Raw genomic sequence first — 25,101 nt, 5'->3', positions numbered from 1 at the left:
TATGAATACGTCGAGTTACGAAGCAATAATTAGTGGCGTGGCGCAAATTCCGGTTGGACCTTTATTTTCCAAAGACCGTGGCGTGTCCGCTATTTATCACGATGGGTTGACACTTCCACCAATTGATAAATATTTCTAAATCGATGAAAATACACTGGCTGACGAAAGTATTTGAACACATCTACTTTATTCTTATCTGGAATGTTATTCATCTACTTTTTTCTTTTTTGATGTTTCTTCTTCATCATTTGTATAAATCTGAACAACTCGTAGACACGTGTTGGAACAAATTCTAGCAGATGTTTCGAAGTTTCAAACGTTGTGGTGTGCACGAACTTTCCGTTTGTATTTCGAGTTCTGGAGATTGCGAAATAGTTGGTCAAGTACATTTCCCTCAGAAATACCTGGCGCGTCTTTCGGCTCGCTGTTAACACGCCACTACGTGTTATTATCGACTAGAGAATCCTGGCCATGATTAGAAAATATCAAGATGGTGGGTACAAAGTTTATGAACAAGAACACGCTAGATTATCCTAGTTAATTAAAACGGTGCACCTCGCTCTCCTCGAAATTCCTCTGAAAATCGGTCCCCGATAAATTAATTTCCTTCTGAGGAATCGTCGATAAATTTAACGAGTTCGGAACGCAATCTACGAATAAAAAGTTCAATAAAGAGTTTCATTGAAACTTCATTCATCTATACCGTATTATCTATATTACGAAGACTATATCATAAGAGCGGAGAGTAACATAAAAGTGGAAATCGGTTTGTTCGTTGTCAGCCAAGTAGCTCGAACCAACAGCGTCGTAACCATATAATTTCATCGTACATCGTTACATCGTAACCTTGTATCTCTGAAAAGCCTGCGCGCTACTTTAAAAAATCCTCGAATAGGACTACGTTTCAACGAGAATTTTGAATTGATACATCAAATGGTAATCGAACGATCGAATGTACGCTAGAACGAACAGATTCGGATAATCGCGTTTCTGCTGCGGTGAACTGTGTCGAGTGGACACATGCGCGCATAAACGAGTACATATACGTATTAATGTACATATAGCATATTGTGTTTTTCAGCGTTGTCGATGACAGAACGCGATCTGTTCCGCGAACTAATTCGCCACGTAGACAGGAAGATCAATCCCGGCTTAAACAGGCTGACATGGAACACTGAATACGTGGACGCATACATCGAGGATTGCTTTAACCAAACGGCAAATGTACGCTTCGTTCTATCCCTCCTCCGTTTCTGGTTACCGTCGCTATCGTCCTCTTCGTCCAACCTAAATCGGTCGGAAAGGGCGACGCCTATATTATGCGCTGCAGAAATTTATGCAACGAGTCCGGCTCTGTCCTGGCGAAATTAAATTTTGACCCAGCCAAGTGGGATCTGTCCGTAGCCTTTGTTTGTTTAATTAAGCAAGAAGAGCGCGTGCTGGCGAAACGGAATAACAATAGCGGATATCCGAGGCCGCGTTTGCGGTCATTCGTTACCCTGTTCAAATCGACGGAATTTGGTCGAAGGACAAAGCCGGACACTTCATTGCCTTTTGCTAAACGGTGCGAAATTCACCCGTTTTCGGTATGGTGTCTTGTTCGACCTTGTTCGCTTCCTTGCCTTGGTCTGGTGACTCGAACAGCTTTGTAAAAAGAATCTTACTGAATGAATGTTGATAAGTAAATGTATAGACGCTTATATCTCGTTCGAACATATCGCAAAATTTTTAAATATACCGACACACAGCAGGTGTCAAGGTTGTCAAAGATTCCTCTCGTACATGTCGTCGTACAGCTTTTTCGATGTACGAGAAGTGGAAAGGTCGATTTCAATCGCACGTATTCTCTTGCAGCTTCAAGAGTTCATTGACGTTTACAAAGAATCGAATCAAGGTATCATGAGACTATGTGAGAAGATTTGCGATACGCCGATGATCAAAATCAGGCAGAATTACACTTACGCTTTGGAGGATTTACAGCAAGAGTTACTGAAAATCAGGTACGATTTGAATAGATCTAAAATGAGTATAGTAAATTTTGAAGGTAAAGGATGAATCATTGGATACGTATAATGAATTATTTAAGAGACGAAACTTTCGAAGTTCTACTGGGCTATCACAGAACCATCTTTCAGTATATATTGGTTATTTTGGATGGATTTAAGGATGTTCTTGAAGACGTAAGTGTTCAAAAGATTGTTAAATATCTTTTTTATCCGATTATTTTATATATTTATTCCTACAGTTTATAAGACTAAAGCTTATAATACTCAATTTGAATCACTCGTTGTCGAAAGCCAAACTGACCGTCCTCGTAAAAAGCAATCTTGATAACATAAATCGCCATAGAGGGAGAATGTTCGCGTAGATGCGAACTTTTATGGCGACATAAAATCTTTCCAAGCATTCAGTGTCCAAGTATTCGGAATATTTAGCATCCTTTCGTGTGTCTACACGGCCAAGTGTCTGTCCACTAGGAAAAAATATATATCATACGAAATATTTTATTAAAATGTCTCTTTATACTTCAAACGGTGAACATAGAAGAGAAACGTTGCTGAACACGATGAAATAACAGCGAGACACGGCGTCGTTCTGTCCCGACATTTTCATTCTCACCCAGAACTGCTCGTTTCTTCCTTGCATCGACAACAAATGCGGCCATTCACAGAGTAAGATCCGCACGAAGCATTCTAGCATTATCCCTGTAGGCTATACGGTGCAATTCTTACGACACTCCGACGCGAAAACCCTGACCAGACCGATTCGCGTAACGATATATCGCTGCGTGAAGCGATTGCCGTGAGGAACACACGTACTCGTTAATCCGGAATTGCTGTTACACGCGTTATTTCCATTGTGATATGAAGATACACCAGGAAACATGGGTAAGTCAGTTTTTCTCGATGGACAATTACATAATATCGCGGAAAAACCATTTGAGAAAAACCCAATGAACTACAGTACAGCAAAAAGCGTAAGTGCTGACACGCCGGGAAGGATGGGAAATCCCAATGGTCCATGTGACCCAGCAATATACCCGTGGCCTTTTTCAATTACCTATTATTGTAAAGGTGTACGTGACCATCTTGGGTCATTAACAGCTATGATACATATGTGCGTGGTAGGGGTACTAAAACTGGTATAAAAGGACATTTTGGTAGAGAGAGTTAGTTAATGGTAAGTCGATTGTTGAGAGTTGGTCATAAGTTGTGAGTTGTGAGTTGTCACTCAGAAGTTAATTAGTTGTACCAATTTAGTTATTTTAGTTGTGTTACATTACTACATTAAGAAATAGCTCTAATCAAATAACTATCGTCTTCCTGCTTCAATCGCTTTAAATAAATCTGTCAAATATCAAATAAGTAAAGTCATTATAATTAATTCTGAATTTTATAACAATTGACAGTTATTAATTTTATTGTTAGTTTATGACAATTATTAGTATTCCATAAAAATCTGTTAACAGTCATTGCAAGAGTGGAAGGTTTACTTAAGCAGGATGGACCTGCTCATAGGCGAGGCTTTCAAAATGTGCTTGGTCGCATCTCTCGAGGTCATGTACGTTGCTCTTCATGGTGATGGTACTACGCCACCATCGCCGCTCATTTTGATACACGTAGAGCTAATCGACAACAAGGTAGTTGTACGATATTATTTTACTATTATTATCCTATTTGAAATAGAAATTAAAACGGGAAGAGTCAGGATTGGAGGAAGAGATTGTGATTCTTCTATGTCTAGATAAAATTCCTGCCGGACCTGGCAAACATCGCCATGGAAGTTGCAGTGATCTTTGACAATCTTTTAGAGCCCTTGAAAAGAATAACTCGACTGATAGACAAATTCAAGTTCGATTTTCAAATTCCACCATTCTGGAAAATATACGAGAAAGATCCAGAATTGCTCGATCTTCAACAAAAACTCAACGACGGTTGTATTCTTCCCTTCGTTCATACTTGTTCTTTTCCTTCGGAATGACCTTTATTGTAGTTACTATATTAAGTACAATAATTATTAATACAAATTTTCAGAGGTGAATGCCTGCTTCGTTCAGATGCAAAACTACATGAAAAATTGGGAACCGTTCCATGAAATTTGGGAAATAAATAGAGACATGTATCTTCAGAGGTATTTACAAAATTTCACAAATATTCACCTATGTCGTTAACCACTGTGAAAGCTATATGAATTTATAAAATCCATGGTTAGATACGAAAAATTGAAGCCTACCGCGGAAACGTTCGACTCGGATATCAGTAGATACACGATCATCGCCAATAACGTTCAGATGCAAGAAACAGTGATGACTGTGCACTTCCTTGACGTGAATGCCGATCGACTAAAAGGTGCCATCATCGAAGAATGCTCGATTTGGCAACAGAAGTTAATTGAACTTCTATTACGGCAAACCCAAAATATGGTTCATCACGTGTATCACTATATCGCGGACAATTCTAAGAAGTTAGTACCACATAAATTTACCACATAATAATAACAAAAATCTTTGCGAGGCTGAAAATCTCCATGGAGTTTCCTAAATTTCACCCGGTACTATTAATCGTCTTTATATTAATCAAAATGTGAACGCATAGCCAAAATAGACATTCTGAGACCATTAATGATCCATAACATAATCAAGCCGATATAATTGAATACAATGAAATTTATGGCGGCTCTGTGTAGCTCTTGTCCATGGGTTCGCTATGCCCAAAGGACTCACGCAAGCGGGATTCAGCCGCGAAACCGCGGTCTGTGTCCCGGCGATCCTCCCTGCGGGAAGATATAACCAAGTCCGAATCAAATCTAGAACGAGTCTAAATCAAACTTATCCCAAACCCAATTCGAAGTTATCCCAATTGCGCGACCTATGCTGTATGCAGTCGATTTACAAAATTTCTCCATAAATCATGCAACTCGATATCTTCCAAATCTTTAATATCTCTTATGTCCTTTAAATAATTACAATAAATTCCTACGCAGATTTTTACTACATTTAGCAACTAGTCGGAACTGTAAATTTATTCATTCGCAGAATAACGAAAGAGCCGACGGATCTTATCAGCATGCAATACACGATGCAGTTGTTTGAGAAGCTGAACGCCGATATTCCTCGAGAAGAAAGCGAATTCCCAAAGATCCGTTATCAATACGAAACTTTGGGTAAACCTCCAAACAATTCTTAATTTTCTTGTGCAAAAGGGCAGTGGCGAGACCGATAGCCCGTGAGATCAACAGTGTTCTTCTTATCGAGGAACGCCCAATAGGCTTAATTGTTACGTGTTGTTCTTTTTCCCTTGCAATTTCTATTCGTTCCGTTTTCTCGATCTAGAGAAGTACGAAGTGAGCTTCACGTACGACTTCATGCGGAAACTGCATGACATACAGCCTTCCTGGGCCGCCTATTTAGCTCTTCTTGAGGAATGCAGAGAGACATTGAAGGCAAAGAAGGCAAGTATTCGTCTATAAATTATTTTAAGATTTATAAATTTACAAATGTTTACAAATTTCCATAAATATCTGAATATTCTATTTATATATATATATTAAACTCTTACGGTATAGTTATTTATTTTAGGAGGAATTCAAACAGATCCTATTGCAAGATGCCCTCATGTTCGAAGACGAAGTATTAGCTCAAGTGGCGAAATTTTTCGATACTGGGCCATTCACGTCTGCTTGGACGACGCAAGGTGAACGTATTCGTAATTTGGACAGTTATCTGAATTAGTAATCTAAATAAACCTCGCATATTCGTCATCATATATCTTTCGCGTAATTTTTAATTGTGTTTAACTCCATCTTAATTCTAATTTCGAAAATACAGATGCGTTCGCCTGGATAAGTTATACGGAACGGGAAATTTCGGCACTGAAAAAGAGAGAATCCAAGCTGAAAACGCAGCTTTTAGTGTTCGACATCAATCAACCAGATTCCCTCAAACTGATACAATTAGAGCAGGTAAAATGATAAACGTTCGCCATTCTTTTCGTATAAACGCACGAAAATTATTTTAATAGGACATGAACGCCATCCAATTGGTATGGGAGATCACTAGCGAATGGAACGATGCTTGGGAAAAATACAGGACGCAGAATTTCTGGAAGATTGAAATGGAAGATATGGAGAACACCGCGAATATTCTTTTCAGGAAGCTGAATCGTCTTAGCAGGGAGCTCAAAGAAAAGAACTGGGAGATCGTGGAACACTCGAGGCAACAATAGAAATTATCCTGTTCTATTCTGTCATTTTCTGCTTCTCTTGAAATCACATTTTCATTAATGATATAAAATTTTGAAGACCGCTGTTTCTTGACATCTTACTCTGATAACAAAATGTGTGGAATAACAAATTTTTTAGGGGGAGAGTGGATAGATTCAGGCGTACCCTTCCATTAATTACTAATCTAAAGAATCCAGCGATGAGGCCTAGGCACTGGACGAAAGTCAAAGAAATTGTAGATCGTGATTTCGACGAAACATCTGAGGATTTCACTCTCGATACCATCGCGGAGATGGAGCTGCAAAATTATGCAGACCAAATTGACGATATCTCAAACTCTGCTACTATGGAATTAGCTATCGAAATCGTAAGCGTAACAAGTTGAAAAAGGTATATTAGATGTAAGAAAGTAAAAGTTAGGCAAATATACAAATATTTAATCGATCATAAATTGAATACACCTTTATCTCGAATAACATATCGTAAAAGAAAAATTCAGGAATGTCTAAGTAAATAAAGGGATCCCGTCTCATGTTCATTAGGGCCTGAAAAATATTTCCGAGATCTGGAAAAACATACCTTTAGAGATGATTCCTTACAAAGACAGCGGGATATTCAGGATAAAGTCTATCGACGAAATAATGCAATCTTTGGAGGATCATCAAATTCAATTATCAGCCATGAAGGCAACGAGGTTTGATAAACTGACGTGCTACAAGGGAAACTCGATGGGATACTATGTGTAAGTGTTACAGGTTCGTTGAACCGTTTGCCGAGGAAGTTGATTACTGGGAGAGAACCCTTTCGACCATCGGGGAGGTTCTCGAAACGACCCTGTTAATTCAGCGCGGTTACATGTACATGGACAACATATTCACCACGGAAGACATCCGAAAACAGCTCCCTAAGGAAACCAGCGAATACGACAAACTGACAAGACAGTGGATCGCAATTACTTCGCGGATGGCATCCTACGGTTTGGCATTAGAAGCCACTCATAATCCACGTATGTATTGTGAGAAAACGAGCATACGGTGAGTGACGAAAGTCTACATACACCTATCGAATTTTGCGTATCCGACTTAACGACAAAATTAAAAACGCACTTTGTTGTAAATTATTTATATTTACTTATTTTAATGTATTTCTGAAAAGAATTGGGAGGGTTAAAAAAATTAACTCACGAAAATCATGGAACAAAATTAAAGAAAAATTTCTTAAGCGGCTGTAAGAAAGAACATAAGCGAAAGAAAAACAAAGTAGGCGTATCCAATAAAATCGTCCAAACATAAGACGCGCGTAATGCATTGTAATTCGAACAGGCTGTTCGGAATATTCAGGCGAATTGAACAAGCGCAAGGAAAGAAAAAGGAGAATGAAAAATGTACGACACGTCGTCATAGTCGTCGTCGTCGTCGTCGTCTGTTGGAACGTGAAAAGGAAAAAAGGGAGGCAAAGTCGCGTACCAACACGAAGACCGCGCTATAAAATAATATAAATCTGGTCCACCGGAAGCATTTGCATTTTTCCTCCGACTCGGCTCACCTAATTTCTCTCTTGTCTTCGTAGCTGGTCTACTGGAACTTCTGAATAAACTCAATGACAAGCTCGAATCGATGCAACGTGCTCTGGAACAGTACTTGGAAACCAAACGACACGTGTTTCCAAGGTTTTACTTCATTTCTAACGACGATCTACTAGAGATCCTTGCGAATGCGAGGAGGCCCGAACTGATACAACAACATATTAAGAAGCTCTTCGAGAATATTAAATTTCTGACCACAACTAAGGTAAATTTAACTTGTTAGTTGAATTTATATTCATTGCTAAAAAAAAAAAATATATGGATATTTATCTGTCGAATTACACGTGTTTCTCATTAAAAATGTCTTCGTTGTAAGTATTGGACTGTTTGAAAAATTCATAACGTTTCTCGTACATTCTAATAGATTTATTTTATTACGTTGTATATTATAATATACCTAATGATATTTCGTGTGACTTTGTAGTCCATAATTGGAAAGAATTTGGCTATTGCGATGAACTCTAACGAAGGAGAATGTATCGATTTTAACGCGCCTGTTGTTCTGGAGGGTCAGGTCGAGAAATGGCTCTGCGACGTTGGTAAGATGTTTCTCTTATGATAGATAAATGTTTCAATAAAAATCAGTTTGAAAAAATACTGATAAACTAAAGCTCAGTTTCAAAATTATCTCCATTAATATCTTAACGATGGGAACTATGACGCAGCAACTTTACGTACAATCAAACTGTATGGAAGTAAAAAGACCCAAACATCTATCATCCATCTCATTCGAAAATTAAATTTGGCACTATACGAGTGCATCCGGCGATGAAAAAAAAAGGTCAGCCTGGTATCGTTCGGGGCGCTTTTATCCGGCGTTTTCAAGGGGCCATTTGGCAACAATTTTTCATGAAAGGCACACAATTTGTACGGGATGGAAAGGCATAGCGCGGGAACGACAGCGGTAGGGGTAGATCGTGCAATGGAACGACGGGAAAAAAGGGCATAGAAATGAAAGAAAAAATAAAATGGCGATTTCGCAGAGACCGCGATGAGGACCAGTCTGCGCGAGGTGCTGAAGCAGTGTCGTAGCGCGCTGCGAAAAATGTCCGCGAAACGCGACAGGTGGGTGAAAGAGTGGCCAAGCCAGCCTGGAATTACGTCCACTCAGATCCAGTGGACGACCGACTGCACCCGTACCCTTCAACACTGCAAGTGAGCCTCACACATGCTGCTCTGGATGAAAATTTAGCGACGACGTTGGTTACAGCAGTCTGTAACCAGAACGATGGACCTGAAATTGACGGGGTGGTGGGTATGGTTGAAAAGAGAGGAAAAGGGGTGATAAAGATAAAGGGATAGAACAGAAGGAAAACCAAATCTAACGGCTTCAAGGCTGCCTCTGCTCTGTTGGAGACAGACTAAACGAGGGAAGAACGGAGAACGAAGACGCGGGCAGAGGGAAAGTGAAAGATACGGGGGTTGGATTCGCGAATAAAGGGACACGGTTACTCTAATAAGGGGAATTTTGCATATTCCGGCTCCCGTGTTACGATCCACAGTCACACCGACCTAGCTGAACACCCTTCCTCCCTCGTTTGCATATACTAGCCGTACTGCGAATAATTTAACACACACCCAACGGTGGAGAAGGAAATCCCTACGTCCCGGGACCCTGTTCCAACGTTCGTCCGCGGGTAGAACAGCTATCCGGGTCTGGGTGTACCCAGAACCTTCTCGTTGGCCACGGGGCTGTTACTCTCGTTGAAAGAAATAAAGGGATACAAAGGTGTCGGACAAAGAGGCTGATTATGCCGCTTGCGAGGGGAAAAAATTTCCTTCAGCTACGACGCTTTACTGGTAGAAGGCTAAATGTAGATGCGGAGAGGTGATACTGTCTGACGAGGATAATTAATGACTCTTTTCTTTTTTGGATAGTCTGAGTTTTTTTTACGAACGATTTTATGGGTTGCGTAGAACGAACGTTAGATAGATTAGAAGTATGCGATGTTGTAACGATAAGAGAAAAAGGGTTTCGCTTGAATTTACTAATAACGGGTAATAAACGTATTTCAAGGATGGTGGACTCGAGAAGGCCGCTGAAAAAGCTACGAAAACGACAGAACCAGGCATTAAGCAAGTATACGGAAGCGATCAGAGGCGAACTGACCCATCTTCAACGATTAAAGTTCAAGGCGATCGCGGTGATTGAGATCCACGCGAGAGACGTTATCGAGAAAATGTACCGAGCTAGTAAGTGATCTATCCAATTTCCAATCCAGTCAGCTTCCAATCTAACCAAATCTTGTATCCTTTTTGCTTTCTTGTTGTCCTTGGCCAAACTCTTCTTAAAAACAGCATATCACAAACAGCTATATCACACAATATCAGAATAATATTTTAACAAACGTTCCCTTTTGCTGTATAGCTTAAGACTTTTTCACGATGTCATATTCGCGTTAGAACATTAGAACGACAACGCGGTTTTCAACGAATGGTCGTCTGTCCCCCAGAATCTCGTAAATTCATTGGGCTGTATCGAGTCGAAAATAGATGAATAGCCAGATAGATTGGAGCGCGTATTATCCTTGTATCCCTGGAAACAATTTAGCCCGTGCCATCGGCAAATATTGCTAAGTGAACAGGTGCAACGTTTGTCCAATGTATTCCGTAAATTCGCGCGTCAACGATTTGTCCGGGGACGCGTCGCCAATTAATGCGATTTCGTGAATTAAACTAATATACGAGGGGTCGACTGATTTCGATGTTTCATCACGCACGACGCGATTCGAACAGGATTGTCGAAAATACGTTTTCGTTGCAAAGCCGATTTTCGACCTCGTTTACAGACTGCAGAGACGTGTCCGCCTTCGAATGGCTGTCACAGCTGAGATTCTACTGGGACAAAGATATCGACGATTGTATCGTCTGGCAGACGAACACGTATTTTGTCTACGGATACGAGTACCTTGGAAACACGGGACGTTTGGTGATAACGCCGCTCACCGATAGGTAAGATATTCAATTTCCTGCGATTTATGGTAAAAAAAAAGAATAGCATTGGATAAAGAAACGAATCGTTTGGAAAAAGAAAATAAGTATATAACAAATCGGTGTTATTATGCTGGAAATCTAAATCATATAATAATAGTCTTAAGTCTAGTACCTGCAACAGAATTTATTTATTTTAACTCTCTATAAAAACAAGATATGCATATTATCGATATATCAAAATTCGACCCTAATTTAACACAAAACGCATCAGTTCAAATACCGCTCCTAAAAACAACCCTTTTCTCGAGGCGGAAACTTACAAGCTACTCGTCATCACGATTGGCAACAGGAAACAGGATCACGCGTGAAAGCGATTACGAATGCGTGAACCATTCGAGAGGCTATTACACGCGAGTCGGTGCTATAATATAGGATAATTACGTCAGAAGTCGCGACGATTACCGATGGCGTGCGAGCTTACAATTACGCGCAATCTCGCGGTGACTCGCACTCTATTACCCTCGTCCTCGAAATATTAACTTCGTTAGACGTAATGAAACAAAGCATACATGACATCGACTGCAATTCGGGACTAAATTGCTTGAAACTTCAGCTACTCGCAATATGAGGTTTGGTTCACCTGAAGTCGCCATTGATCTCTATCTCAAACTATTAAACGGAGAAGAGTTGCTAACTAATCAGATTGGCAATCTCGTAGATATAGTAATTTCTTTGTCCAAGGAAATTCTCTAAAAATTCATCCCACCAATATGTGGAATACGCAAAGTCATTCGCTTCGTCCTGTTCCACTGATTCTACAATACTTAAAATAAGGATCGCTAAATGAAGATATTTAAACAATCTGAAAGCCTCGTGCAATAAAATTTCGTTACTATTATCGTCTATTAGGAGGAAAATTAACGAAACTATGGAGACAAGCGTCTTCGACTCGTTGAAGGTAATTCGTTTTTAGTGACTGTTTCGCATGTGTCGTTCTCTGATCGAACGCTGACATCCGAGTTTTCTCTCATAATTGATGAACTTACATTAAAATCCAAAGAGCTCGTCTCTTCTCTTCTACGGGGTTGCGAGAATCTCGTTGATTAACGTTAATTACATCTCCGCTGATGTTCCCCCGGTGAAAATTTGTCGCTTGAACGTTTCTTCGCGAATGTCCACGAAGTTTCGCGAACTTTCGAGGATCATACTCGTCGTCTTGAGTCCAAGAACCATCGTTGATTAATGTTGATTACACCCTTTCGAGAACGTTTCGCAACTTAAACCACCCTCCTTACCCTCTCGACAAACATCAAAACGATCATTGACTTTTTAACAAATTCGTGGCCTTTCCGCCGTTTTCGACATCGATTGTATTAATATGTTGCTATCGTTTATTCTCATTGTTTATTTCTCGTAGTTGATCGAATACTGTGATCGTTCAAGGTTGGTTAGCGTTTGCACGTAGTGCGCCGATTAATAAAACTAATTAGCTCGAAGAACAATCCACCACTGTGAGAAATAACCGTTAAAACGATTGCTAAAAACTAGAAGTGACAAGTAAGTAAAAAGTAAAAATGGTAGAATTTTTAAAAACTTGTGCTAGAGGATGTGCGTTGAATTAGGTTGAAATGTTTGACAAAACAACACATGATCTCAACGATTTTACATGTAGTATATGAATTATATCTGGAGTCTATCGTTGCCAGACGAAAAGTAGAGAAAACGACAAAATCCTACGGATCTCCAAACGCAATTTCCTTGGTCCAGCAATGCGGACATAAGCTCAGCTTGTGTACAGAACCGCGTAATATACGTCAGTTAGGACAGGATGCGATACAATCTCTCATGGTGGTTGTTATCGAGAGGGAAGAGCAGTTTGCACGACAAGGGACATCAAAGGAAACGGATCGAGGGGTTTGGAGGACAGCAACGCCAGCTCAGAGAGGATACTTAACGCGGTATCGATTTAATCGCGATAAAAGGGTTCGAGCCGCTCGGCTCTAATTTATGGACAGGGCCGGCCGTCCCGATACATTTGTTCTCCGGTTCCGAGAATTTGTCTTGCGGAAAGAAGAACGCAACGCGCCCTCCGAGAAGCACGATTCCTCGTAGTAGTACGTCGCGTCCCACCCTTGCAGCCGTCGTCGACTCGCCCCTTACTCTAGAAACGGATTAAACGATGAATCGCTGCGTGTTCGAATTTGTAGAAACGTTCAACGAGAGATCGGAGATGCTATAATGTCTGGAATTTTTGGCTCGTTTTGCCAAATATTTATTATAAATTCTTCAACTATCTTATTTCACGCTAGATTGTAAAACTGTAAAAACGAAGAGGCTACTAAGGTATACAGATTATACTCTGTTTAATGTTAAAGCAAGTTTAATGTTGTATGCGCCATGCTTAATATGGTTATAATGTGAAACATGATACGATTTGAATTATCGACTCGATCTAATAACTGTCATAATAAATTAATAGAAACCCTTTGAGAATAATTCTATTTCGATGGTAGGTGCTACATAACTCTCACCACAGCTCTACACTTGTATCGTGGTGGCAGCCCCAAGGGACCGGCTGGTACAGGGAAAACCGAGACCGTGAAGGATCTAGGAAAAGCACTGGGATTCAATGTGATCGTGCAGAACTGCTCCGAAGGGCTGGATTACAAAAGCATGGGCAGATTATTCTCTGGACTGGCTCAGACCGGCGCATGGGGTTGCTTCGATGAATTTAATCGGTAAACGAGAAAGATCATCCAGTTTCTTTATATTGGTTTCCTATGCCCTCTCGTTATATCCACGCAATACTATGTCATCTTGAAAATAGTTGTGTTTTCGAAACATTGACTTTGCCAAAACTACATTTCACTGGTTTCGATGTTGTTTGACCTTCGTGCAATGACACTTGATGGCCACTACAATTGAATTCGTTTTCTCCACGATAGCATAAACATCGAGGTGTTATCGGTGGTTGCACAACAGATACTCTCCATTCTCTCTGCACTCTCGCAGAAACTCACCAGGTTCGTGTTCGAAGGCTATGAAATATCGCTGGTGCACACCTGCGGCGTCTTCATCACGATGAATCCAGGTTACGCAGGTCGCACTGAACTGCCTGATAATCTGAAATCCATGTTCAGGCCAATTTCAATGATGGTGCCTGACAGCGGCATGATCGCCGAGATCAATTTGTTCTGCGAGGGTTTCGAACAGACGCGAATTCTCGCCAAGAAGGTTCGTACAGTCCTTCCGTAAAATATATCCTTTTATGAAACTCGAATTAATCCATTTTCCTTTTTCTACTTTCTTCTTTGTAGGTTTTCACGTTATATACGCTAGCTCAGCAACAATTAAGCAAACAATTTCATTATGACTTTGGTTTGAGGGGAATAGTGACTTTAACGAGATACGCAGGAAAAAAGAAGAGGCTTTATCCGAATCTGCCGGATGAGGAAGTAAGATTGCAGAGAATACGTGTTCTGATGAATAATTTGCATATATAATTCAATAACAATTCAAATTCTTATTAGTATATGTATGTATTTTAATCTTCAGATGCTTCATTCGTTAGAGTTCGTCAGAACACGAAACCACTGTAACGATAGCTTAACCATTCCCTTTTTTCGTTCTTTTCTTTACAACAACAAAACCACATAAGGACAGAAAAATCCAATTTTCCATCGCCTCAGCCTTTCATCGTTTTACGCTACAGTCAATCCCCGCCGCTTATATCTTTACTTTGCCATTTTTCTCTCGATTACCACTTTGTTTACACTCCTCTCTCTAAAACAGTTTCTACTCTGTCGCCACACACCGTGTTCGAGATAGATTCGAGACTTACGCGACTATGTTTATCCGGTCGCTTTACCGCGATAAACGTGGCGCGATCGTTCGATCCGGCATTAGACGTTACGTGATCGGTAAAACGAGGGAACGATGAAAATATATGGTGAATCGCGCGCAGGTGATCATTCTTGCCATGAAGGATATGAACATTGCTAAACTCACCTCGGACGACTTACCGTTGTTCCTTGGTATCACTAGCGATCTCTTCCCCGATGCGGAGATACCAGCGGTGGATTACAGCGAAATTATCGGTTACATAACCAAGGAGGCCATCAAACTGAAGCTCCAGGTAATCTCGAACATCTCAGCCCCTTACATCGAACGCAGAACGACGTGCTGATCTTTACAGGCGTTTATTTTTTAATAAAAGAACCTTCGATCGAGGAAATATTACCATGTTCGTCAAAATAGTAATCTTTAGTACTTGCATATAGCACGCTAACAATCAGAATCCAAAGATTCGAGCTGAGAATAATGTACTCTATAAATTACAAAACTGCTCCATACGTCCTTACAGATATCGATTTTTTTCATTGCACGTTAACTTTTAAAAACGAATTTTATCGTGTCATAAAATTCTATAGCAGCTATAACAAGGAACACGATCAACGCGCCTGTATATATGCATTTATTCCTCCTCAATTTAATTTTAAAAAAATATTTCACGCTAAAGGTTCGATTACCCTTAATTGGACTGTCAAAGCGGGCGAAAATCAACTGGTATTTCAATTCGGTCCCGAATTTCAGTCGATCGTCTTCAGACGCCATTAACGTCGCAATCTAGGAGGCTGCGTGAACTTCTGGAAGTGCACGCGCGCCAGTTTGCACAGCTAACATTGTTTACAGCCTATTCCCCTGATACTGACGAAAGTTATCGAGCTGTACGAGACGATGAATTCGAGGCACTCGACGATGATAGTGGGCGAGTCGAACACAGCGAAGACGGTTACATGGAAGGTGTTACAGCACGCGATGACGAGCATGAAGAACGACAAGAAACCAGGATACACCGCCGTTCATGTCTATCCCATTAATCCAAAGGCGTTGAGCCTCGCTGAACTTTACGGCGAATACAATCTCACCACTGGCGAATGGCACGATGGCGTTATATCGTCGATCATGCGAAAAACCTGTTCCGGTACACAGAATTCTTTATATTTTTTGGCTACCACGGTTTGGTCGCGGCAAATTGGACAAAGTCGACAGAGTCTCGTTACTTTTGACAGACGATAGCCCTGACACGAAATGGATCCTCTTTGACGGTCCAGTGGACGCTGACTGGATCGAGAACATGAACAGCGTAATGGACGATAACAAGGTACGCGTCCTGAAAGCTTTACTCTCTCGAAAAATCCAGATATTATTTAGAGAATTTCTCTTAGTTAATAACCTTCGAATAGAAGAAAATTTATATTTAAAGGGAGGGGTCTAGAAGTTTATAATTCTGTTTTTTTAAACTTACAAATAATAAGTTAACAATTATTACTAAATTGTATAAGTTATTACGAAATAAACGTGTCTATAGGTTTTAACTCTTATAAATAACGATCGAATCACTTTGCCGAATCAAGTATTGCTATTATTCGAGGTCCAAGACCTCGCTGTCGCCTCTCCAGCGACGGTTTCGCGGGCTGGAATGGTATATAACGATTACAAAGACCTTGGTTGGACACCTTACATGCACAGCTGGCTTCAGAAGTTTCAACGACAGACAGAATTCGTGGAAGAAGTAAGTCGCCTAGTCTTATTACAAACTTTGATAGAAAAAGTCAAATTAGAGATGTGAAATCGATACGACAACTAAAGTGAAATATATACTGCAGATGAAAAAATTGTTCAGTGCCCACGTGAACGATACTTTAGAATTTAAACGACGAAAATGCGAGGATCTTGTCCCAGTTCCCGAACTAAACGCCGTTCAATCATTATGCAAGCTTCTAGAAGTGCTTGCCACCGCTGAAAATGGGGTTGAGTTCACGGGAGACGTAGACATGTTTGCCAATATTTGCAGAATGTGGTTCTTCTTCTGGTATAATTTTTCAAAAAAGATCTCACATCCAGGAGACGCAATTTTTAGATCTAATTTTACAGAGACTTGATTTTGTGTTAGTTTGATATGGTCTATTTGTGCGTCGGTTAACGAGGAGGGTAGATTTAAGGTGGACAATTTCATACGAGAGATTGAAGGCACGTTCCCACTGCGAGACACTGTATACGAATACTTTGTAGACTCTCGACTACGATCGTTCGTTTCCTGGGAAGAAAGATTGCCTCCGGTATGGAGAATCCAGTCAAGGTAATTTTAAACAATTTACATTTTATTATCTTTCCAAGACTTTATTAGTTCTTCTAAGACTTTTCAACGAAAGTGTATGTTTCTATTTGTGCCCCTGTATTACACTATCGTATACCAAAAAAATTTTATTTCTCTGAAAAAGAAAATTAAAATCACCGTATATTTTTCGAAATAAAGATATTAAAGTAAAACGAATAAAATAACTATGAATAATTCGACATACCAGGATGCCGTTCTACAAGATAGTAGTGCCGACCGTAGACACAGTTCGATACGAGTTCATCGTGAACTCGCTGCTAAAGAACCAATTCCCAGTTCTTATAGTAGGTCCCGTAGGCACGGGAAAGACGTCGATACTCCAGTCGGTATTAAACTTCCTAGACGAGGAGAAATACAGCGTGCTGACTCTGAACATGTCCGCCCAGACGAATTCGAAGAACGTACAGGTAAACCCGCGATTTCCTACGAAAGATTCGCTCGTTAAGGAATACAAACGATGTATTTGCATCGGAACAAGTTGGCGAAGTTTCGCGCGTTTTAGGACACAATTGAGAGCAGACTCGAGAAACGGACCATACGTGTGTACATTCCTGCAGGCGGTAAAACTCTGATCACCTTTATGGACGACTTTAACATGCCTATGAAAGAGATATACGGCTCGCAGCCGCCATTGGAATTAATTCGGCAGTGGATAGGATACGGTTTCTGGTACAATCTCGTTAATTTTAACAATTGAGCTCATAATATTTCATTACATAATATTATTTGATGAATGTGTCAAGGTACGATCGAGAGAAACAAACACAGAAATTTATACAGAAATTACAATTAATGGCGGCCATGGGTCCCCCCGGTGGAGGTCGGAACGTTATTACGAATCGCTTATTGACAAAGTTTAATGTAATTAATATGACGTTCCCGGTCGAGAAGCAAATCATCAGAATATATGGGTCGATGTTGAATCAACATTTTGGTGAATTCCATGCAGAAGTGAAGGGAATATGTTAGTAGACGTATCATTTCGTCTTATGATGTCCTTATTAAAAAAGATATTCCATTTTTAATTTAAAACTACCGTAAGTAAGGAATTAAACAAAGAGTGTTTCTCTTAATCAGCCAACGAAATAACACTTTCCACCATCGGCTTGTATAACAAAGTGATCAGCAAGATGTTGCCCACGCCAGCGAAGATACACTATCTGTTCAATCTAAGGGACATATCGAAGGTAGAAGCGTTACTTTGGGTCCTGTATTTTCTCGGTGACTCAACCTTCGATATTTTTGCCAAACAGGTTTTCCAAGGTCTGCTACGAAGTCATAAGGATTACCAATTTTCCAGACAAACCTTCCTTCGTCTATGGGTGCATGAGACGTTCAGAGTCTTCTCCGATCGATTGATCGACGAAAAGTAAGCGAATCTCAAAAAATCTTCCCAAACACTTTCTCGCAGAAACGAATCTTTTTCTTCTTCAGAGACAGAGAATGGTTCGTAGATCAAATTGGCGAACAACTTGGGAAACACTTTGAATTGACTTTCCAGAATATCTGCCCCGAAAAACGATGTCCCTTATTTGGTAAGTTGAATTGACCCATCAAGGGCCAAACGATAGTTTATTTAATAAGAGAGGTATTATGGGAATCCTTGGAATTTCCTCTCACAGGCACAATGTTAAAAAATAGAACTTGATTCTTGAATGTAAATTGATTGTAAAAAAAAGTTGCAAATGAAATGTTGCGTTAGTGCGGTGTGATCCTTAATGAATTCTGAAGAAAGATACCGAAGTATTCCTAAGTTGAACTTAATCTGGCCACTATTTAACTCTAGCTCCGTGTAATCCAGGTCTAACTTGGGTTAAACCTAAGTCAGTTTATTCGAATGTAACTCGAATCTAATCCAGACTTAATCCACGACACTCGCAGGTAGTTTCATGAACGTTTGGGACATATACGAGGACCTTACGAACCTTACTGCCGTAAGGACGTATATAGAGAATCAAATGGACGAATATAACGCTTCCAGTGGCGTGGTTCGCATGAATTTAGTTCTTTTCCATGACGCGATTGAACACATCTGCCGTATAGTTCGCGTGATCTCTCAAGTCAGTAACGATTCTTATAAATCTAGAATAATAAAACTAGTTAAGCTAATTAAAAAAATGCATTAGGTCAAGTGGAAATCGATTTGATTAAATTCGCGATACGAATGATTATTTTCAAAAATAAAGGATAACAATGAAATTATCACGATAGAAAATGATATGAAATATCCTTCGACAGCCCCGTGGTAACATGCTGCTAATAGGGATCGGCGGAAGCGGAAGACAATCTTTATCCCGAATCGCGAGCTACATATGCGAACTGGCCACCTTCCAGATCTGTGTTACAAAAAACTACAAACTACCCGAATTCCGCGAAGACCTGAAGGTCCTATACTCAAAAACAGGCGTGGAAGAGAAACCCACGACGTTCCTCTTCAACGACACGCAAGTGACCGAGGAGCAATTTCTAGAAGTAATAAACAGTATACTGAGCACGGGAGAAGTGGCCAATCTCTACAAGAGTGATGAGATAGAAGAAGTATGTTTCCTGCCGATACTAAATTTCATCCACTTCCTATTCCTTCTTATCGAATTTCATTTGCGATATCTATTTTCCATAATGAAATTCTTGATTATGGATCTAAAACGAATCGAAAGACTTGTACATGCATAAATTCTTCCTGTCCTTCTGTGCGATAGATTAAAAAGAAACTGACAAAGGAAGTAATACGTGCTGGGCGAGTACCAACGACAGAAGCGATCTATTCGTTGTTGATCGAGCGGGCGCGTGCCAATATGCACTTGGTGGTATGCATGAGCCCGATCGGAGACGCGTTCAGAAACAGATTACGCCAGTACCCGAGCCTGATCAACTGCACGACCATCGATTGGTTCCTGGAATGGCCAAGGGAAGCCCTCCTCGAAGTTGGCAACAAGTTCCTCATGAATCTCAATCTGACGCTCACTATCACCGGCGAAAATAAAGCGGTTGGTCTTCGACTGTGCCTTCTACCGCTCCTTTCCGGCCGATCGATTCCATTCGATTCCGATTTCTCCGGAATCGAGACACCGCCTCTAAAGAGAAAGAGAGAAGGAAGGGTGAACCACATTCACGTCCTCTCCATTTCGTGGAATCCGATTATTTTCCTCTCGACAACTCACCCTCACCCCGTCTGGCAAACTTCCTTCCGAAATGCAATCGTCCAAGCGTTTCCGGCAACCAGGCGCTTAATATTTTTGAATTTGCCTCGATCATGTATCCTCCTTCGAGTGTTCGAGCATGGAACACCGGCGACAGGAATCCCAGATTTCTCTTACTCTTTGTTCTTATCTTCTAGTTGTAATTTGCTTGCTTGGTAGTTTTTAAGTCTCTTTCAAGTTAAATATTTATCAAATTATTTGTATATTTATTTTTAAACATTATTTATTATTAATTATTTTAAGCATTATATTTATTTTTAAACATTTCGCTTTAAAGATTCTGTCTTTCTGTCCTCGCTCTTTTTTCTTTATTTGTATGTTGTTCCTTAGTATCGTGTGTTTTTTTAGGCATATTAAGCATATGAGGTTAAATAAAAATTTGATGAATTGTACGATCAATGTTAGAGCTTACATCGTAAAACCAAAATGTTCTACAGGAACCTCGACAATCGGCGACAGCGATTCCTTTGCCACCGCTTCAAGAGCGAATGCGGGATGGAATTGCGGCTATTTTCTCTCTGATCCATAAGACCGTGTCAGAGTTTTCCAGCAGAATGGCTGCTGAGATGAAGCGCTACAATTACGTGACACCAGTGAATTTCCTCGAACTAGTTGCTGGCTATAAAACGTGAGTCTCTGCCACGCTAGCCAACAAAATCTCTTTAACAAGGGTTTTCGTTGAAAAATTCACGAATCTCCTTGGAAAGTGAGACCACAAAAATCTTTGGTAAAGTTCTGTAATTTTCTGCGTAGTAAACACTCGTAGATATTATTTGAAATATTCTTCTTCTCGTCGCAATTATTTAAAAATATTTTTTGAGGATGCACGTGATTTAATAAAACTTGTATAAAAATGGAAAATAACTTGAAAACGGAAGGCAGCAAGGTAAACGACACGTCATGTCAGTTGGATGACCCTCGGTTTCAGAATGCTGGCGGAGAAGAGAGAGGACTTGGCGATCCAGGCGAACAAACTTCGCAACGGTCTCTCGAAGATCGACGACACCCGCGTTAAAGTGAACGAAATGGCTACGGAACTGGAAGTCACACAGGAGCAGGTTCATAAATCTACCAGGGAATGCGAAGAGTTTCTGGTAACGATCGGTACGTGTCATCCTCTCAACGCTGATGTATCGTCATTAAGTGCAATTAGATCAATCCAAGGAAAATTCGCGTGATCTTGACTTACGTAATAATTCACTCGTGCTAATCTTCCTTTCAGAAACATAAAACCTTAACACTATATATATTATGATTTAATAATAAAAATTCTATCACTTAAAATATTTAAAATACTCAGAATATACTTAAAGGTGGGAAATCCGTCTCTGTTCCAATTATCACGTGATTTAATAGTGAATCAGCGTCGCGACGCGGACGAGACACAGAAGACAGTGGCCGCGCGATCGCAGCGGATCGGTGAAGAACAAAAGGAGTGCAAAAAGCTCGAAGAAATCGCTCGAGCTGATCTCGCAACTGTTGAACCAGCTCTGAACGAGGCCATGAAGGTACCTTCCCCAACATTAATTCTTCTATCGTCTCGGTAATATCGTTCCGGTTCGTTTGCTACTGGTGATTAAGCAGCGCGCTACTTCGCCGTGAATCGAACGATGTTACGCCTCGAATATTCGGTAAAATGGTGAATTCGATGGCGGACCCCGGTATACGTCCTTATTATTTGCAGCCGTCGCGTCCGACTTTTCCCTGCTCGCGACGACCGCTCGGTTCCTTCAACTTCGCGTTTTATGCACGCCGTCCGAAAAAGTTTCTCGCCAAAGTTCGTCGGTACGTTTTATAGACGACAGTAACACCGGACGTGTTACATAAATTCGTTCCATGGACTGCTTTGTTAAGAAAAATCCTGGAGGATGTATGGCGGCGACGCAGCTCTCGGCTTCGTCGTTCGATCGATCATCGATCGTGACCCGTATAACAGTATTTCAACTAGTTGAGGGAAAATTGGAAACTTCAATTCGATTAGAGATGGAATTTCCAAACATATATTAGTCAAATGTAGTAATTAAACTGTAGTAAGAATAATTTCGCCGGCTGTTGTACACGCTGTACAAAGTAAAATTTCGATTGTTCCCACTCGAATCCCTTATCACAATACGTACGAGTTCTGCCTTCGAAATCGCATTCATCCATATGTATAGTCGAATTTATCGGTACGATACTGGCCTCGTATCTCACCCTATCAATTGTTATCCGTAACACAGGCCTTGGACGCGCTGAGCAAGAAGGATATCGCGGAGATAAGATCTTTCACGCGTCCGCCGCCGAAAGTGGAGATGGTAATGGAAGCGGTGATGATCCTGAAAACCTCGGAACCGAGTTGGACGGAGTCGAAGCGTCAACTAGCCGACGTGAACTTCCTCAACACGGTAAAGAAAAGCACACAGACCAACGATCCTCTTCCTACTCTTTCTATTCCAAACAAAATTTCACGGAATATTCTGCGTCTGCATATTAATTTTTAGCTGCGAGATTTCGACAAAGACAACATCTCCGACAGGACACTTCGACAAATTAGCAGGTACACGTCAAACCCGGAATTTGAGCCAGAAAAAGTAGGTTTGGTGTCTGTGGCAGCCAAATCACTCTGCATATGGGTCATCGCCATGGAAGAATATGGGAAACTTTACAGGTAATCTATCTCTCTTGAAGATTAATATTTCGAATGGGAATAGAACAGCGGCTCTCAACTAGTGATACGCGTATCGTGAAGGGTAGCTGATAATAGATAGATATATTTCGGAGAATATACGGGAAATTCACGATGAATAAAATTTTCTATCTTTCGTGGAGCAGCAATTTATTAAAATCGAGCATACTTTGTTTGGTTTGGATTACTTGGTATGCCCGTATATGCGCGTTTTGATGTCCTCGTAAATAGCAAGCATTTGCAAAGAGGTTAAGAAGCGCGGAAACAGAAGAAGCTCTAAAACACAGAGTTCCTTCTTCTATTCTCAGTTCGAAGAAAATGAAAGAAATTGCGATAGACTAGATAAAAATACGCCATTGAAATCGCAGAATCGTAGCACCGAAGAGGGAAAAATTGCAGGCTGCGTTGAAATCTCTCAAAGAGAAGGAACAAGCGTTAGAAGAAGCGATGCAACAGTTGCAGAAATTGCAAGAGAAGCTGAAGAAACTGCAGGAGATGTACGACGCAAAGATGAAGGAGAAAGAAGAGTTAATTAAGCTGGCGAGTAGCTGAATAATCGTCTCGATTTGAATCCCCATCTCGAAACTGAAACTACATGAACGTCTAGTGCCCTCGGCTGTGCCTCTCCCATATAGTTTTATTTGCACGGATTTGCGCTTTGGCAGAAAGTTTCGTTTGCTCGCTATTTAAAGACCAGATATCATCAGCATCGCGTATTTGCACGGACTGCGTTCAGCGCGAATTTTCGAATTACTTTTTGGTCCTGACCCGAGAAAGTCCCTCCACTGATATTTGTCTTACATGTTTGCGGCTCTTTCGCGGTTCAAAATTTCTTTCGATATCTTGCGATAACGAATCATATCGTAGTTAAAGGTTGACTGGCAAAATGAAAGCTTTGTAATATTACATATCTGCTTTAAATTTCATTCGCGCTATTCTATTTCTTTCTAATTCGGTAAGAATTCAATTTACTTCTTCGATCCTATTTTAAATATATTTTCCAACGAAATAACTCCGCGGCTCTTTCAGCTCTGACCAGAATTCCACAACGAAAGTCGAATCGATAGGGTGTACTCGAACGATCACAGCTGATCTGGTGGTCTTATTTCGCGGACGAGCCAACGACTAAATTTCAACTATGCTGACTCGATTCTACTTCCAGTTCCGCGTGTTTTCAGGCGGAACTACTGAAGTTGAAACTGGAGCGAGCCGCGATGCTAGTCGACGGTCTCTCAGGCGAGCGAATTCGATGGGAGAACACGGTTGCTTCGCTGGCCGAGTTCTTTGACTGGTTGCCAGGTGATTGCCTAATATCCACCGCCTTTGTGTCCTATTTGGGCCCGTTCGTATCCAATTACAGAGAGGAACTGATAAGCATCTGGATGAAAGAGGTGAATTAAGTGATTCCATCGTAATGGTCGAAAGTAATCGTCATAATTCGCGAATGTGTCCAAGAGGGCAGAAAATCTTCCGCGTCCGTTTAAATCCAAGATGGTTAGATATTGTGTATCATATATGTTGCCGTGCAGTTGTGAAAATAACCATACCAGCTCTTTTAATATAAAGTTTTATTTAGATATGATTATCATTCTTCCAGAAGGATGATTGCAAAATAGTTTTATTCTGAGATTTCCGACAGCGGGGTGATCGTCCAACATTCTTCTGGAAAAATGACCACTTTTTTGAAAAGTAGTCGGCAGTGATATAAAATTTAATAAACAAAATGTATCGATGTTTTTGTTCTCTAATTTCCAATGGTGTCCGCAAACGAACTCGAAGGTGCAAGAAAAAGAAGTTCCAACGTCACCCCAGCTCGATGTGAAACAATTCCTGGCCGACCCTGCGGTCATCAGAGACTGGAACATGCAAGGATTACCATCCGATGATTTTAGTACTGAGAACGGTATCATTGTGGTCAGAGGTACAAGGTGGCCATTAGTAATCGATCCACAATGCCAAGCAGTGAAATGGCTGAAAAATATGGAGGCCAAGAACGTAAGCATCTGCGATCCAATCTAGGAAACAAACAAATTACAAAAGAATCTTAATTACACAAACATTCTTAAGCGAAATCTCTTCGATCTTTTCGCGGTCGTAGTCTCTAAAAGTGATCGATTTCGGCCAACCAGACTTCGTCAGAGTATTAGAATACGCGATCCAATATGGTAAACCAGTTCTACTAGAAAATATCGGTGAAACGATCGATCCGGTGTTGAACCCGATCCTTGAACGAGCAATAGTGAAAATAGGTATGTAAAAGTATCATGAAATTATTGGAGTTCAATAGCAATTCAAATGGAAGAAGCATCAAAGA

The 25,101-nt window shown here is 40.6% G+C and overlaps 1 protein-coding gene and 1 long non-coding RNA gene across 2 annotated transcripts in view; one reads left to right on the top strand and one right to left on the bottom strand.

The window, feature by feature from the left end:
* The window catches only part of LOC117233935 (dynein heavy chain 2, axonemal), a 37,926-nt gene that overhangs the window by 6,832 nt on the left and 5,993 nt on the right, over window positions 1-25,101 (top strand). Inside the window, exons 6-52 of the mRNA XM_033494675.1 lie at window positions 1,082-1,224; window positions 1,855-2,000; window positions 2,087-2,180; window positions 3,470-3,640; window positions 3,745-3,934; window positions 4,035-4,131; window positions 4,213-4,464; window positions 5,036-5,163; window positions 5,333-5,451; window positions 5,579-5,693; window positions 5,828-5,961; window positions 6,021-6,214; window positions 6,361-6,589; window positions 6,765-6,916; window positions 6,978-7,228; window positions 7,792-8,012; window positions 8,232-8,346; window positions 8,791-8,962; window positions 9,825-10,000; window positions 10,597-10,759; window positions 13,255-13,479; window positions 13,687-13,975; window positions 14,059-14,196; window positions 14,706-14,876; window positions 15,434-15,725; window positions 15,814-15,905; window positions 16,113-16,316; window positions 16,411-16,616; window positions 16,698-16,883; window positions 17,110-17,329; window positions 17,425-17,591; window positions 17,666-17,886; window positions 18,000-18,109; window positions 18,176-18,291; window positions 18,357-18,457; window positions 18,804-18,982; window positions 19,161-19,460; window positions 19,622-19,909; window positions 20,560-20,750; window positions 21,051-21,226; window positions 21,479-21,630; window positions 22,342-22,506; window positions 22,603-22,769; window positions 23,156-23,327; window positions 23,966-24,178; window positions 24,567-24,782; window positions 24,886-25,036. Coding sequence (XP_033350566.1) covers window positions 1,082-1,224; window positions 1,855-2,000; window positions 2,087-2,180; window positions 3,470-3,640; window positions 3,745-3,934; window positions 4,035-4,131; window positions 4,213-4,464; window positions 5,036-5,163; window positions 5,333-5,451; window positions 5,579-5,693; window positions 5,828-5,961; window positions 6,021-6,214; window positions 6,361-6,589; window positions 6,765-6,916; window positions 6,978-7,228; window positions 7,792-8,012; window positions 8,232-8,346; window positions 8,791-8,962; window positions 9,825-10,000; window positions 10,597-10,759; window positions 13,255-13,479; window positions 13,687-13,975; window positions 14,059-14,196; window positions 14,706-14,876; window positions 15,434-15,725; window positions 15,814-15,905; window positions 16,113-16,316; window positions 16,411-16,616; window positions 16,698-16,883; window positions 17,110-17,329; window positions 17,425-17,591; window positions 17,666-17,886; window positions 18,000-18,109; window positions 18,176-18,291; window positions 18,357-18,457; window positions 18,804-18,982; window positions 19,161-19,460; window positions 19,622-19,909; window positions 20,560-20,750; window positions 21,051-21,226; window positions 21,479-21,630; window positions 22,342-22,506; window positions 22,603-22,769; window positions 23,156-23,327; window positions 23,966-24,178; window positions 24,567-24,782; window positions 24,886-25,036 — 8,370 coding nt within the window. The remainder of the gene's footprint in view (window positions 1-1,081; window positions 1,225-1,854; window positions 2,001-2,086; window positions 2,181-3,469; window positions 3,641-3,744; window positions 3,935-4,034; window positions 4,132-4,212; window positions 4,465-5,035; window positions 5,164-5,332; window positions 5,452-5,578; window positions 5,694-5,827; window positions 5,962-6,020; window positions 6,215-6,360; window positions 6,590-6,764; window positions 6,917-6,977; window positions 7,229-7,791; window positions 8,013-8,231; window positions 8,347-8,790; window positions 8,963-9,824; window positions 10,001-10,596; window positions 10,760-13,254; window positions 13,480-13,686; window positions 13,976-14,058; window positions 14,197-14,705; window positions 14,877-15,433; window positions 15,726-15,813; window positions 15,906-16,112; window positions 16,317-16,410; window positions 16,617-16,697; window positions 16,884-17,109; window positions 17,330-17,424; window positions 17,592-17,665; window positions 17,887-17,999; window positions 18,110-18,175; window positions 18,292-18,356; window positions 18,458-18,803; window positions 18,983-19,160; window positions 19,461-19,621; window positions 19,910-20,559; window positions 20,751-21,050; window positions 21,227-21,478; window positions 21,631-22,341; window positions 22,507-22,602; window positions 22,770-23,155; window positions 23,328-23,965; window positions 24,179-24,566; window positions 24,783-24,885; window positions 25,037-25,101) is intronic.
* LOC117233937 lies at window positions 17,224-20,327 on the bottom strand. The gene is made up of 3 exons (XR_004493456.1): window positions 20,084-20,327; window positions 19,781-19,996; window positions 17,224-17,345 (listed from the first exon to the last, which is right to left on the bottom strand). It is a non-coding gene; the product is annotated as an uncharacterized LOC117233937 (long non-coding RNA).

This window comes from Bombus vosnesenskii, unplaced genomic scaffold (assembly GCF_011952255.1).
Source record: "Bombus vosnesenskii isolate JDL3184/JDL3185 unplaced genomic scaffold, Bvos_JDL3184-5_v1.1 scf7180000013301, whole genome shotgun sequence".
In the NCBI taxonomy this organism is placed as follows: domain Eukaryota; kingdom Metazoa; phylum Arthropoda; class Insecta; order Hymenoptera; family Apidae; genus Bombus; species Bombus vosnesenskii.
Note: the sequence above shows the minus strand (reverse complement) of the source record. Positions and strands in the feature narration are given on the sequence as shown.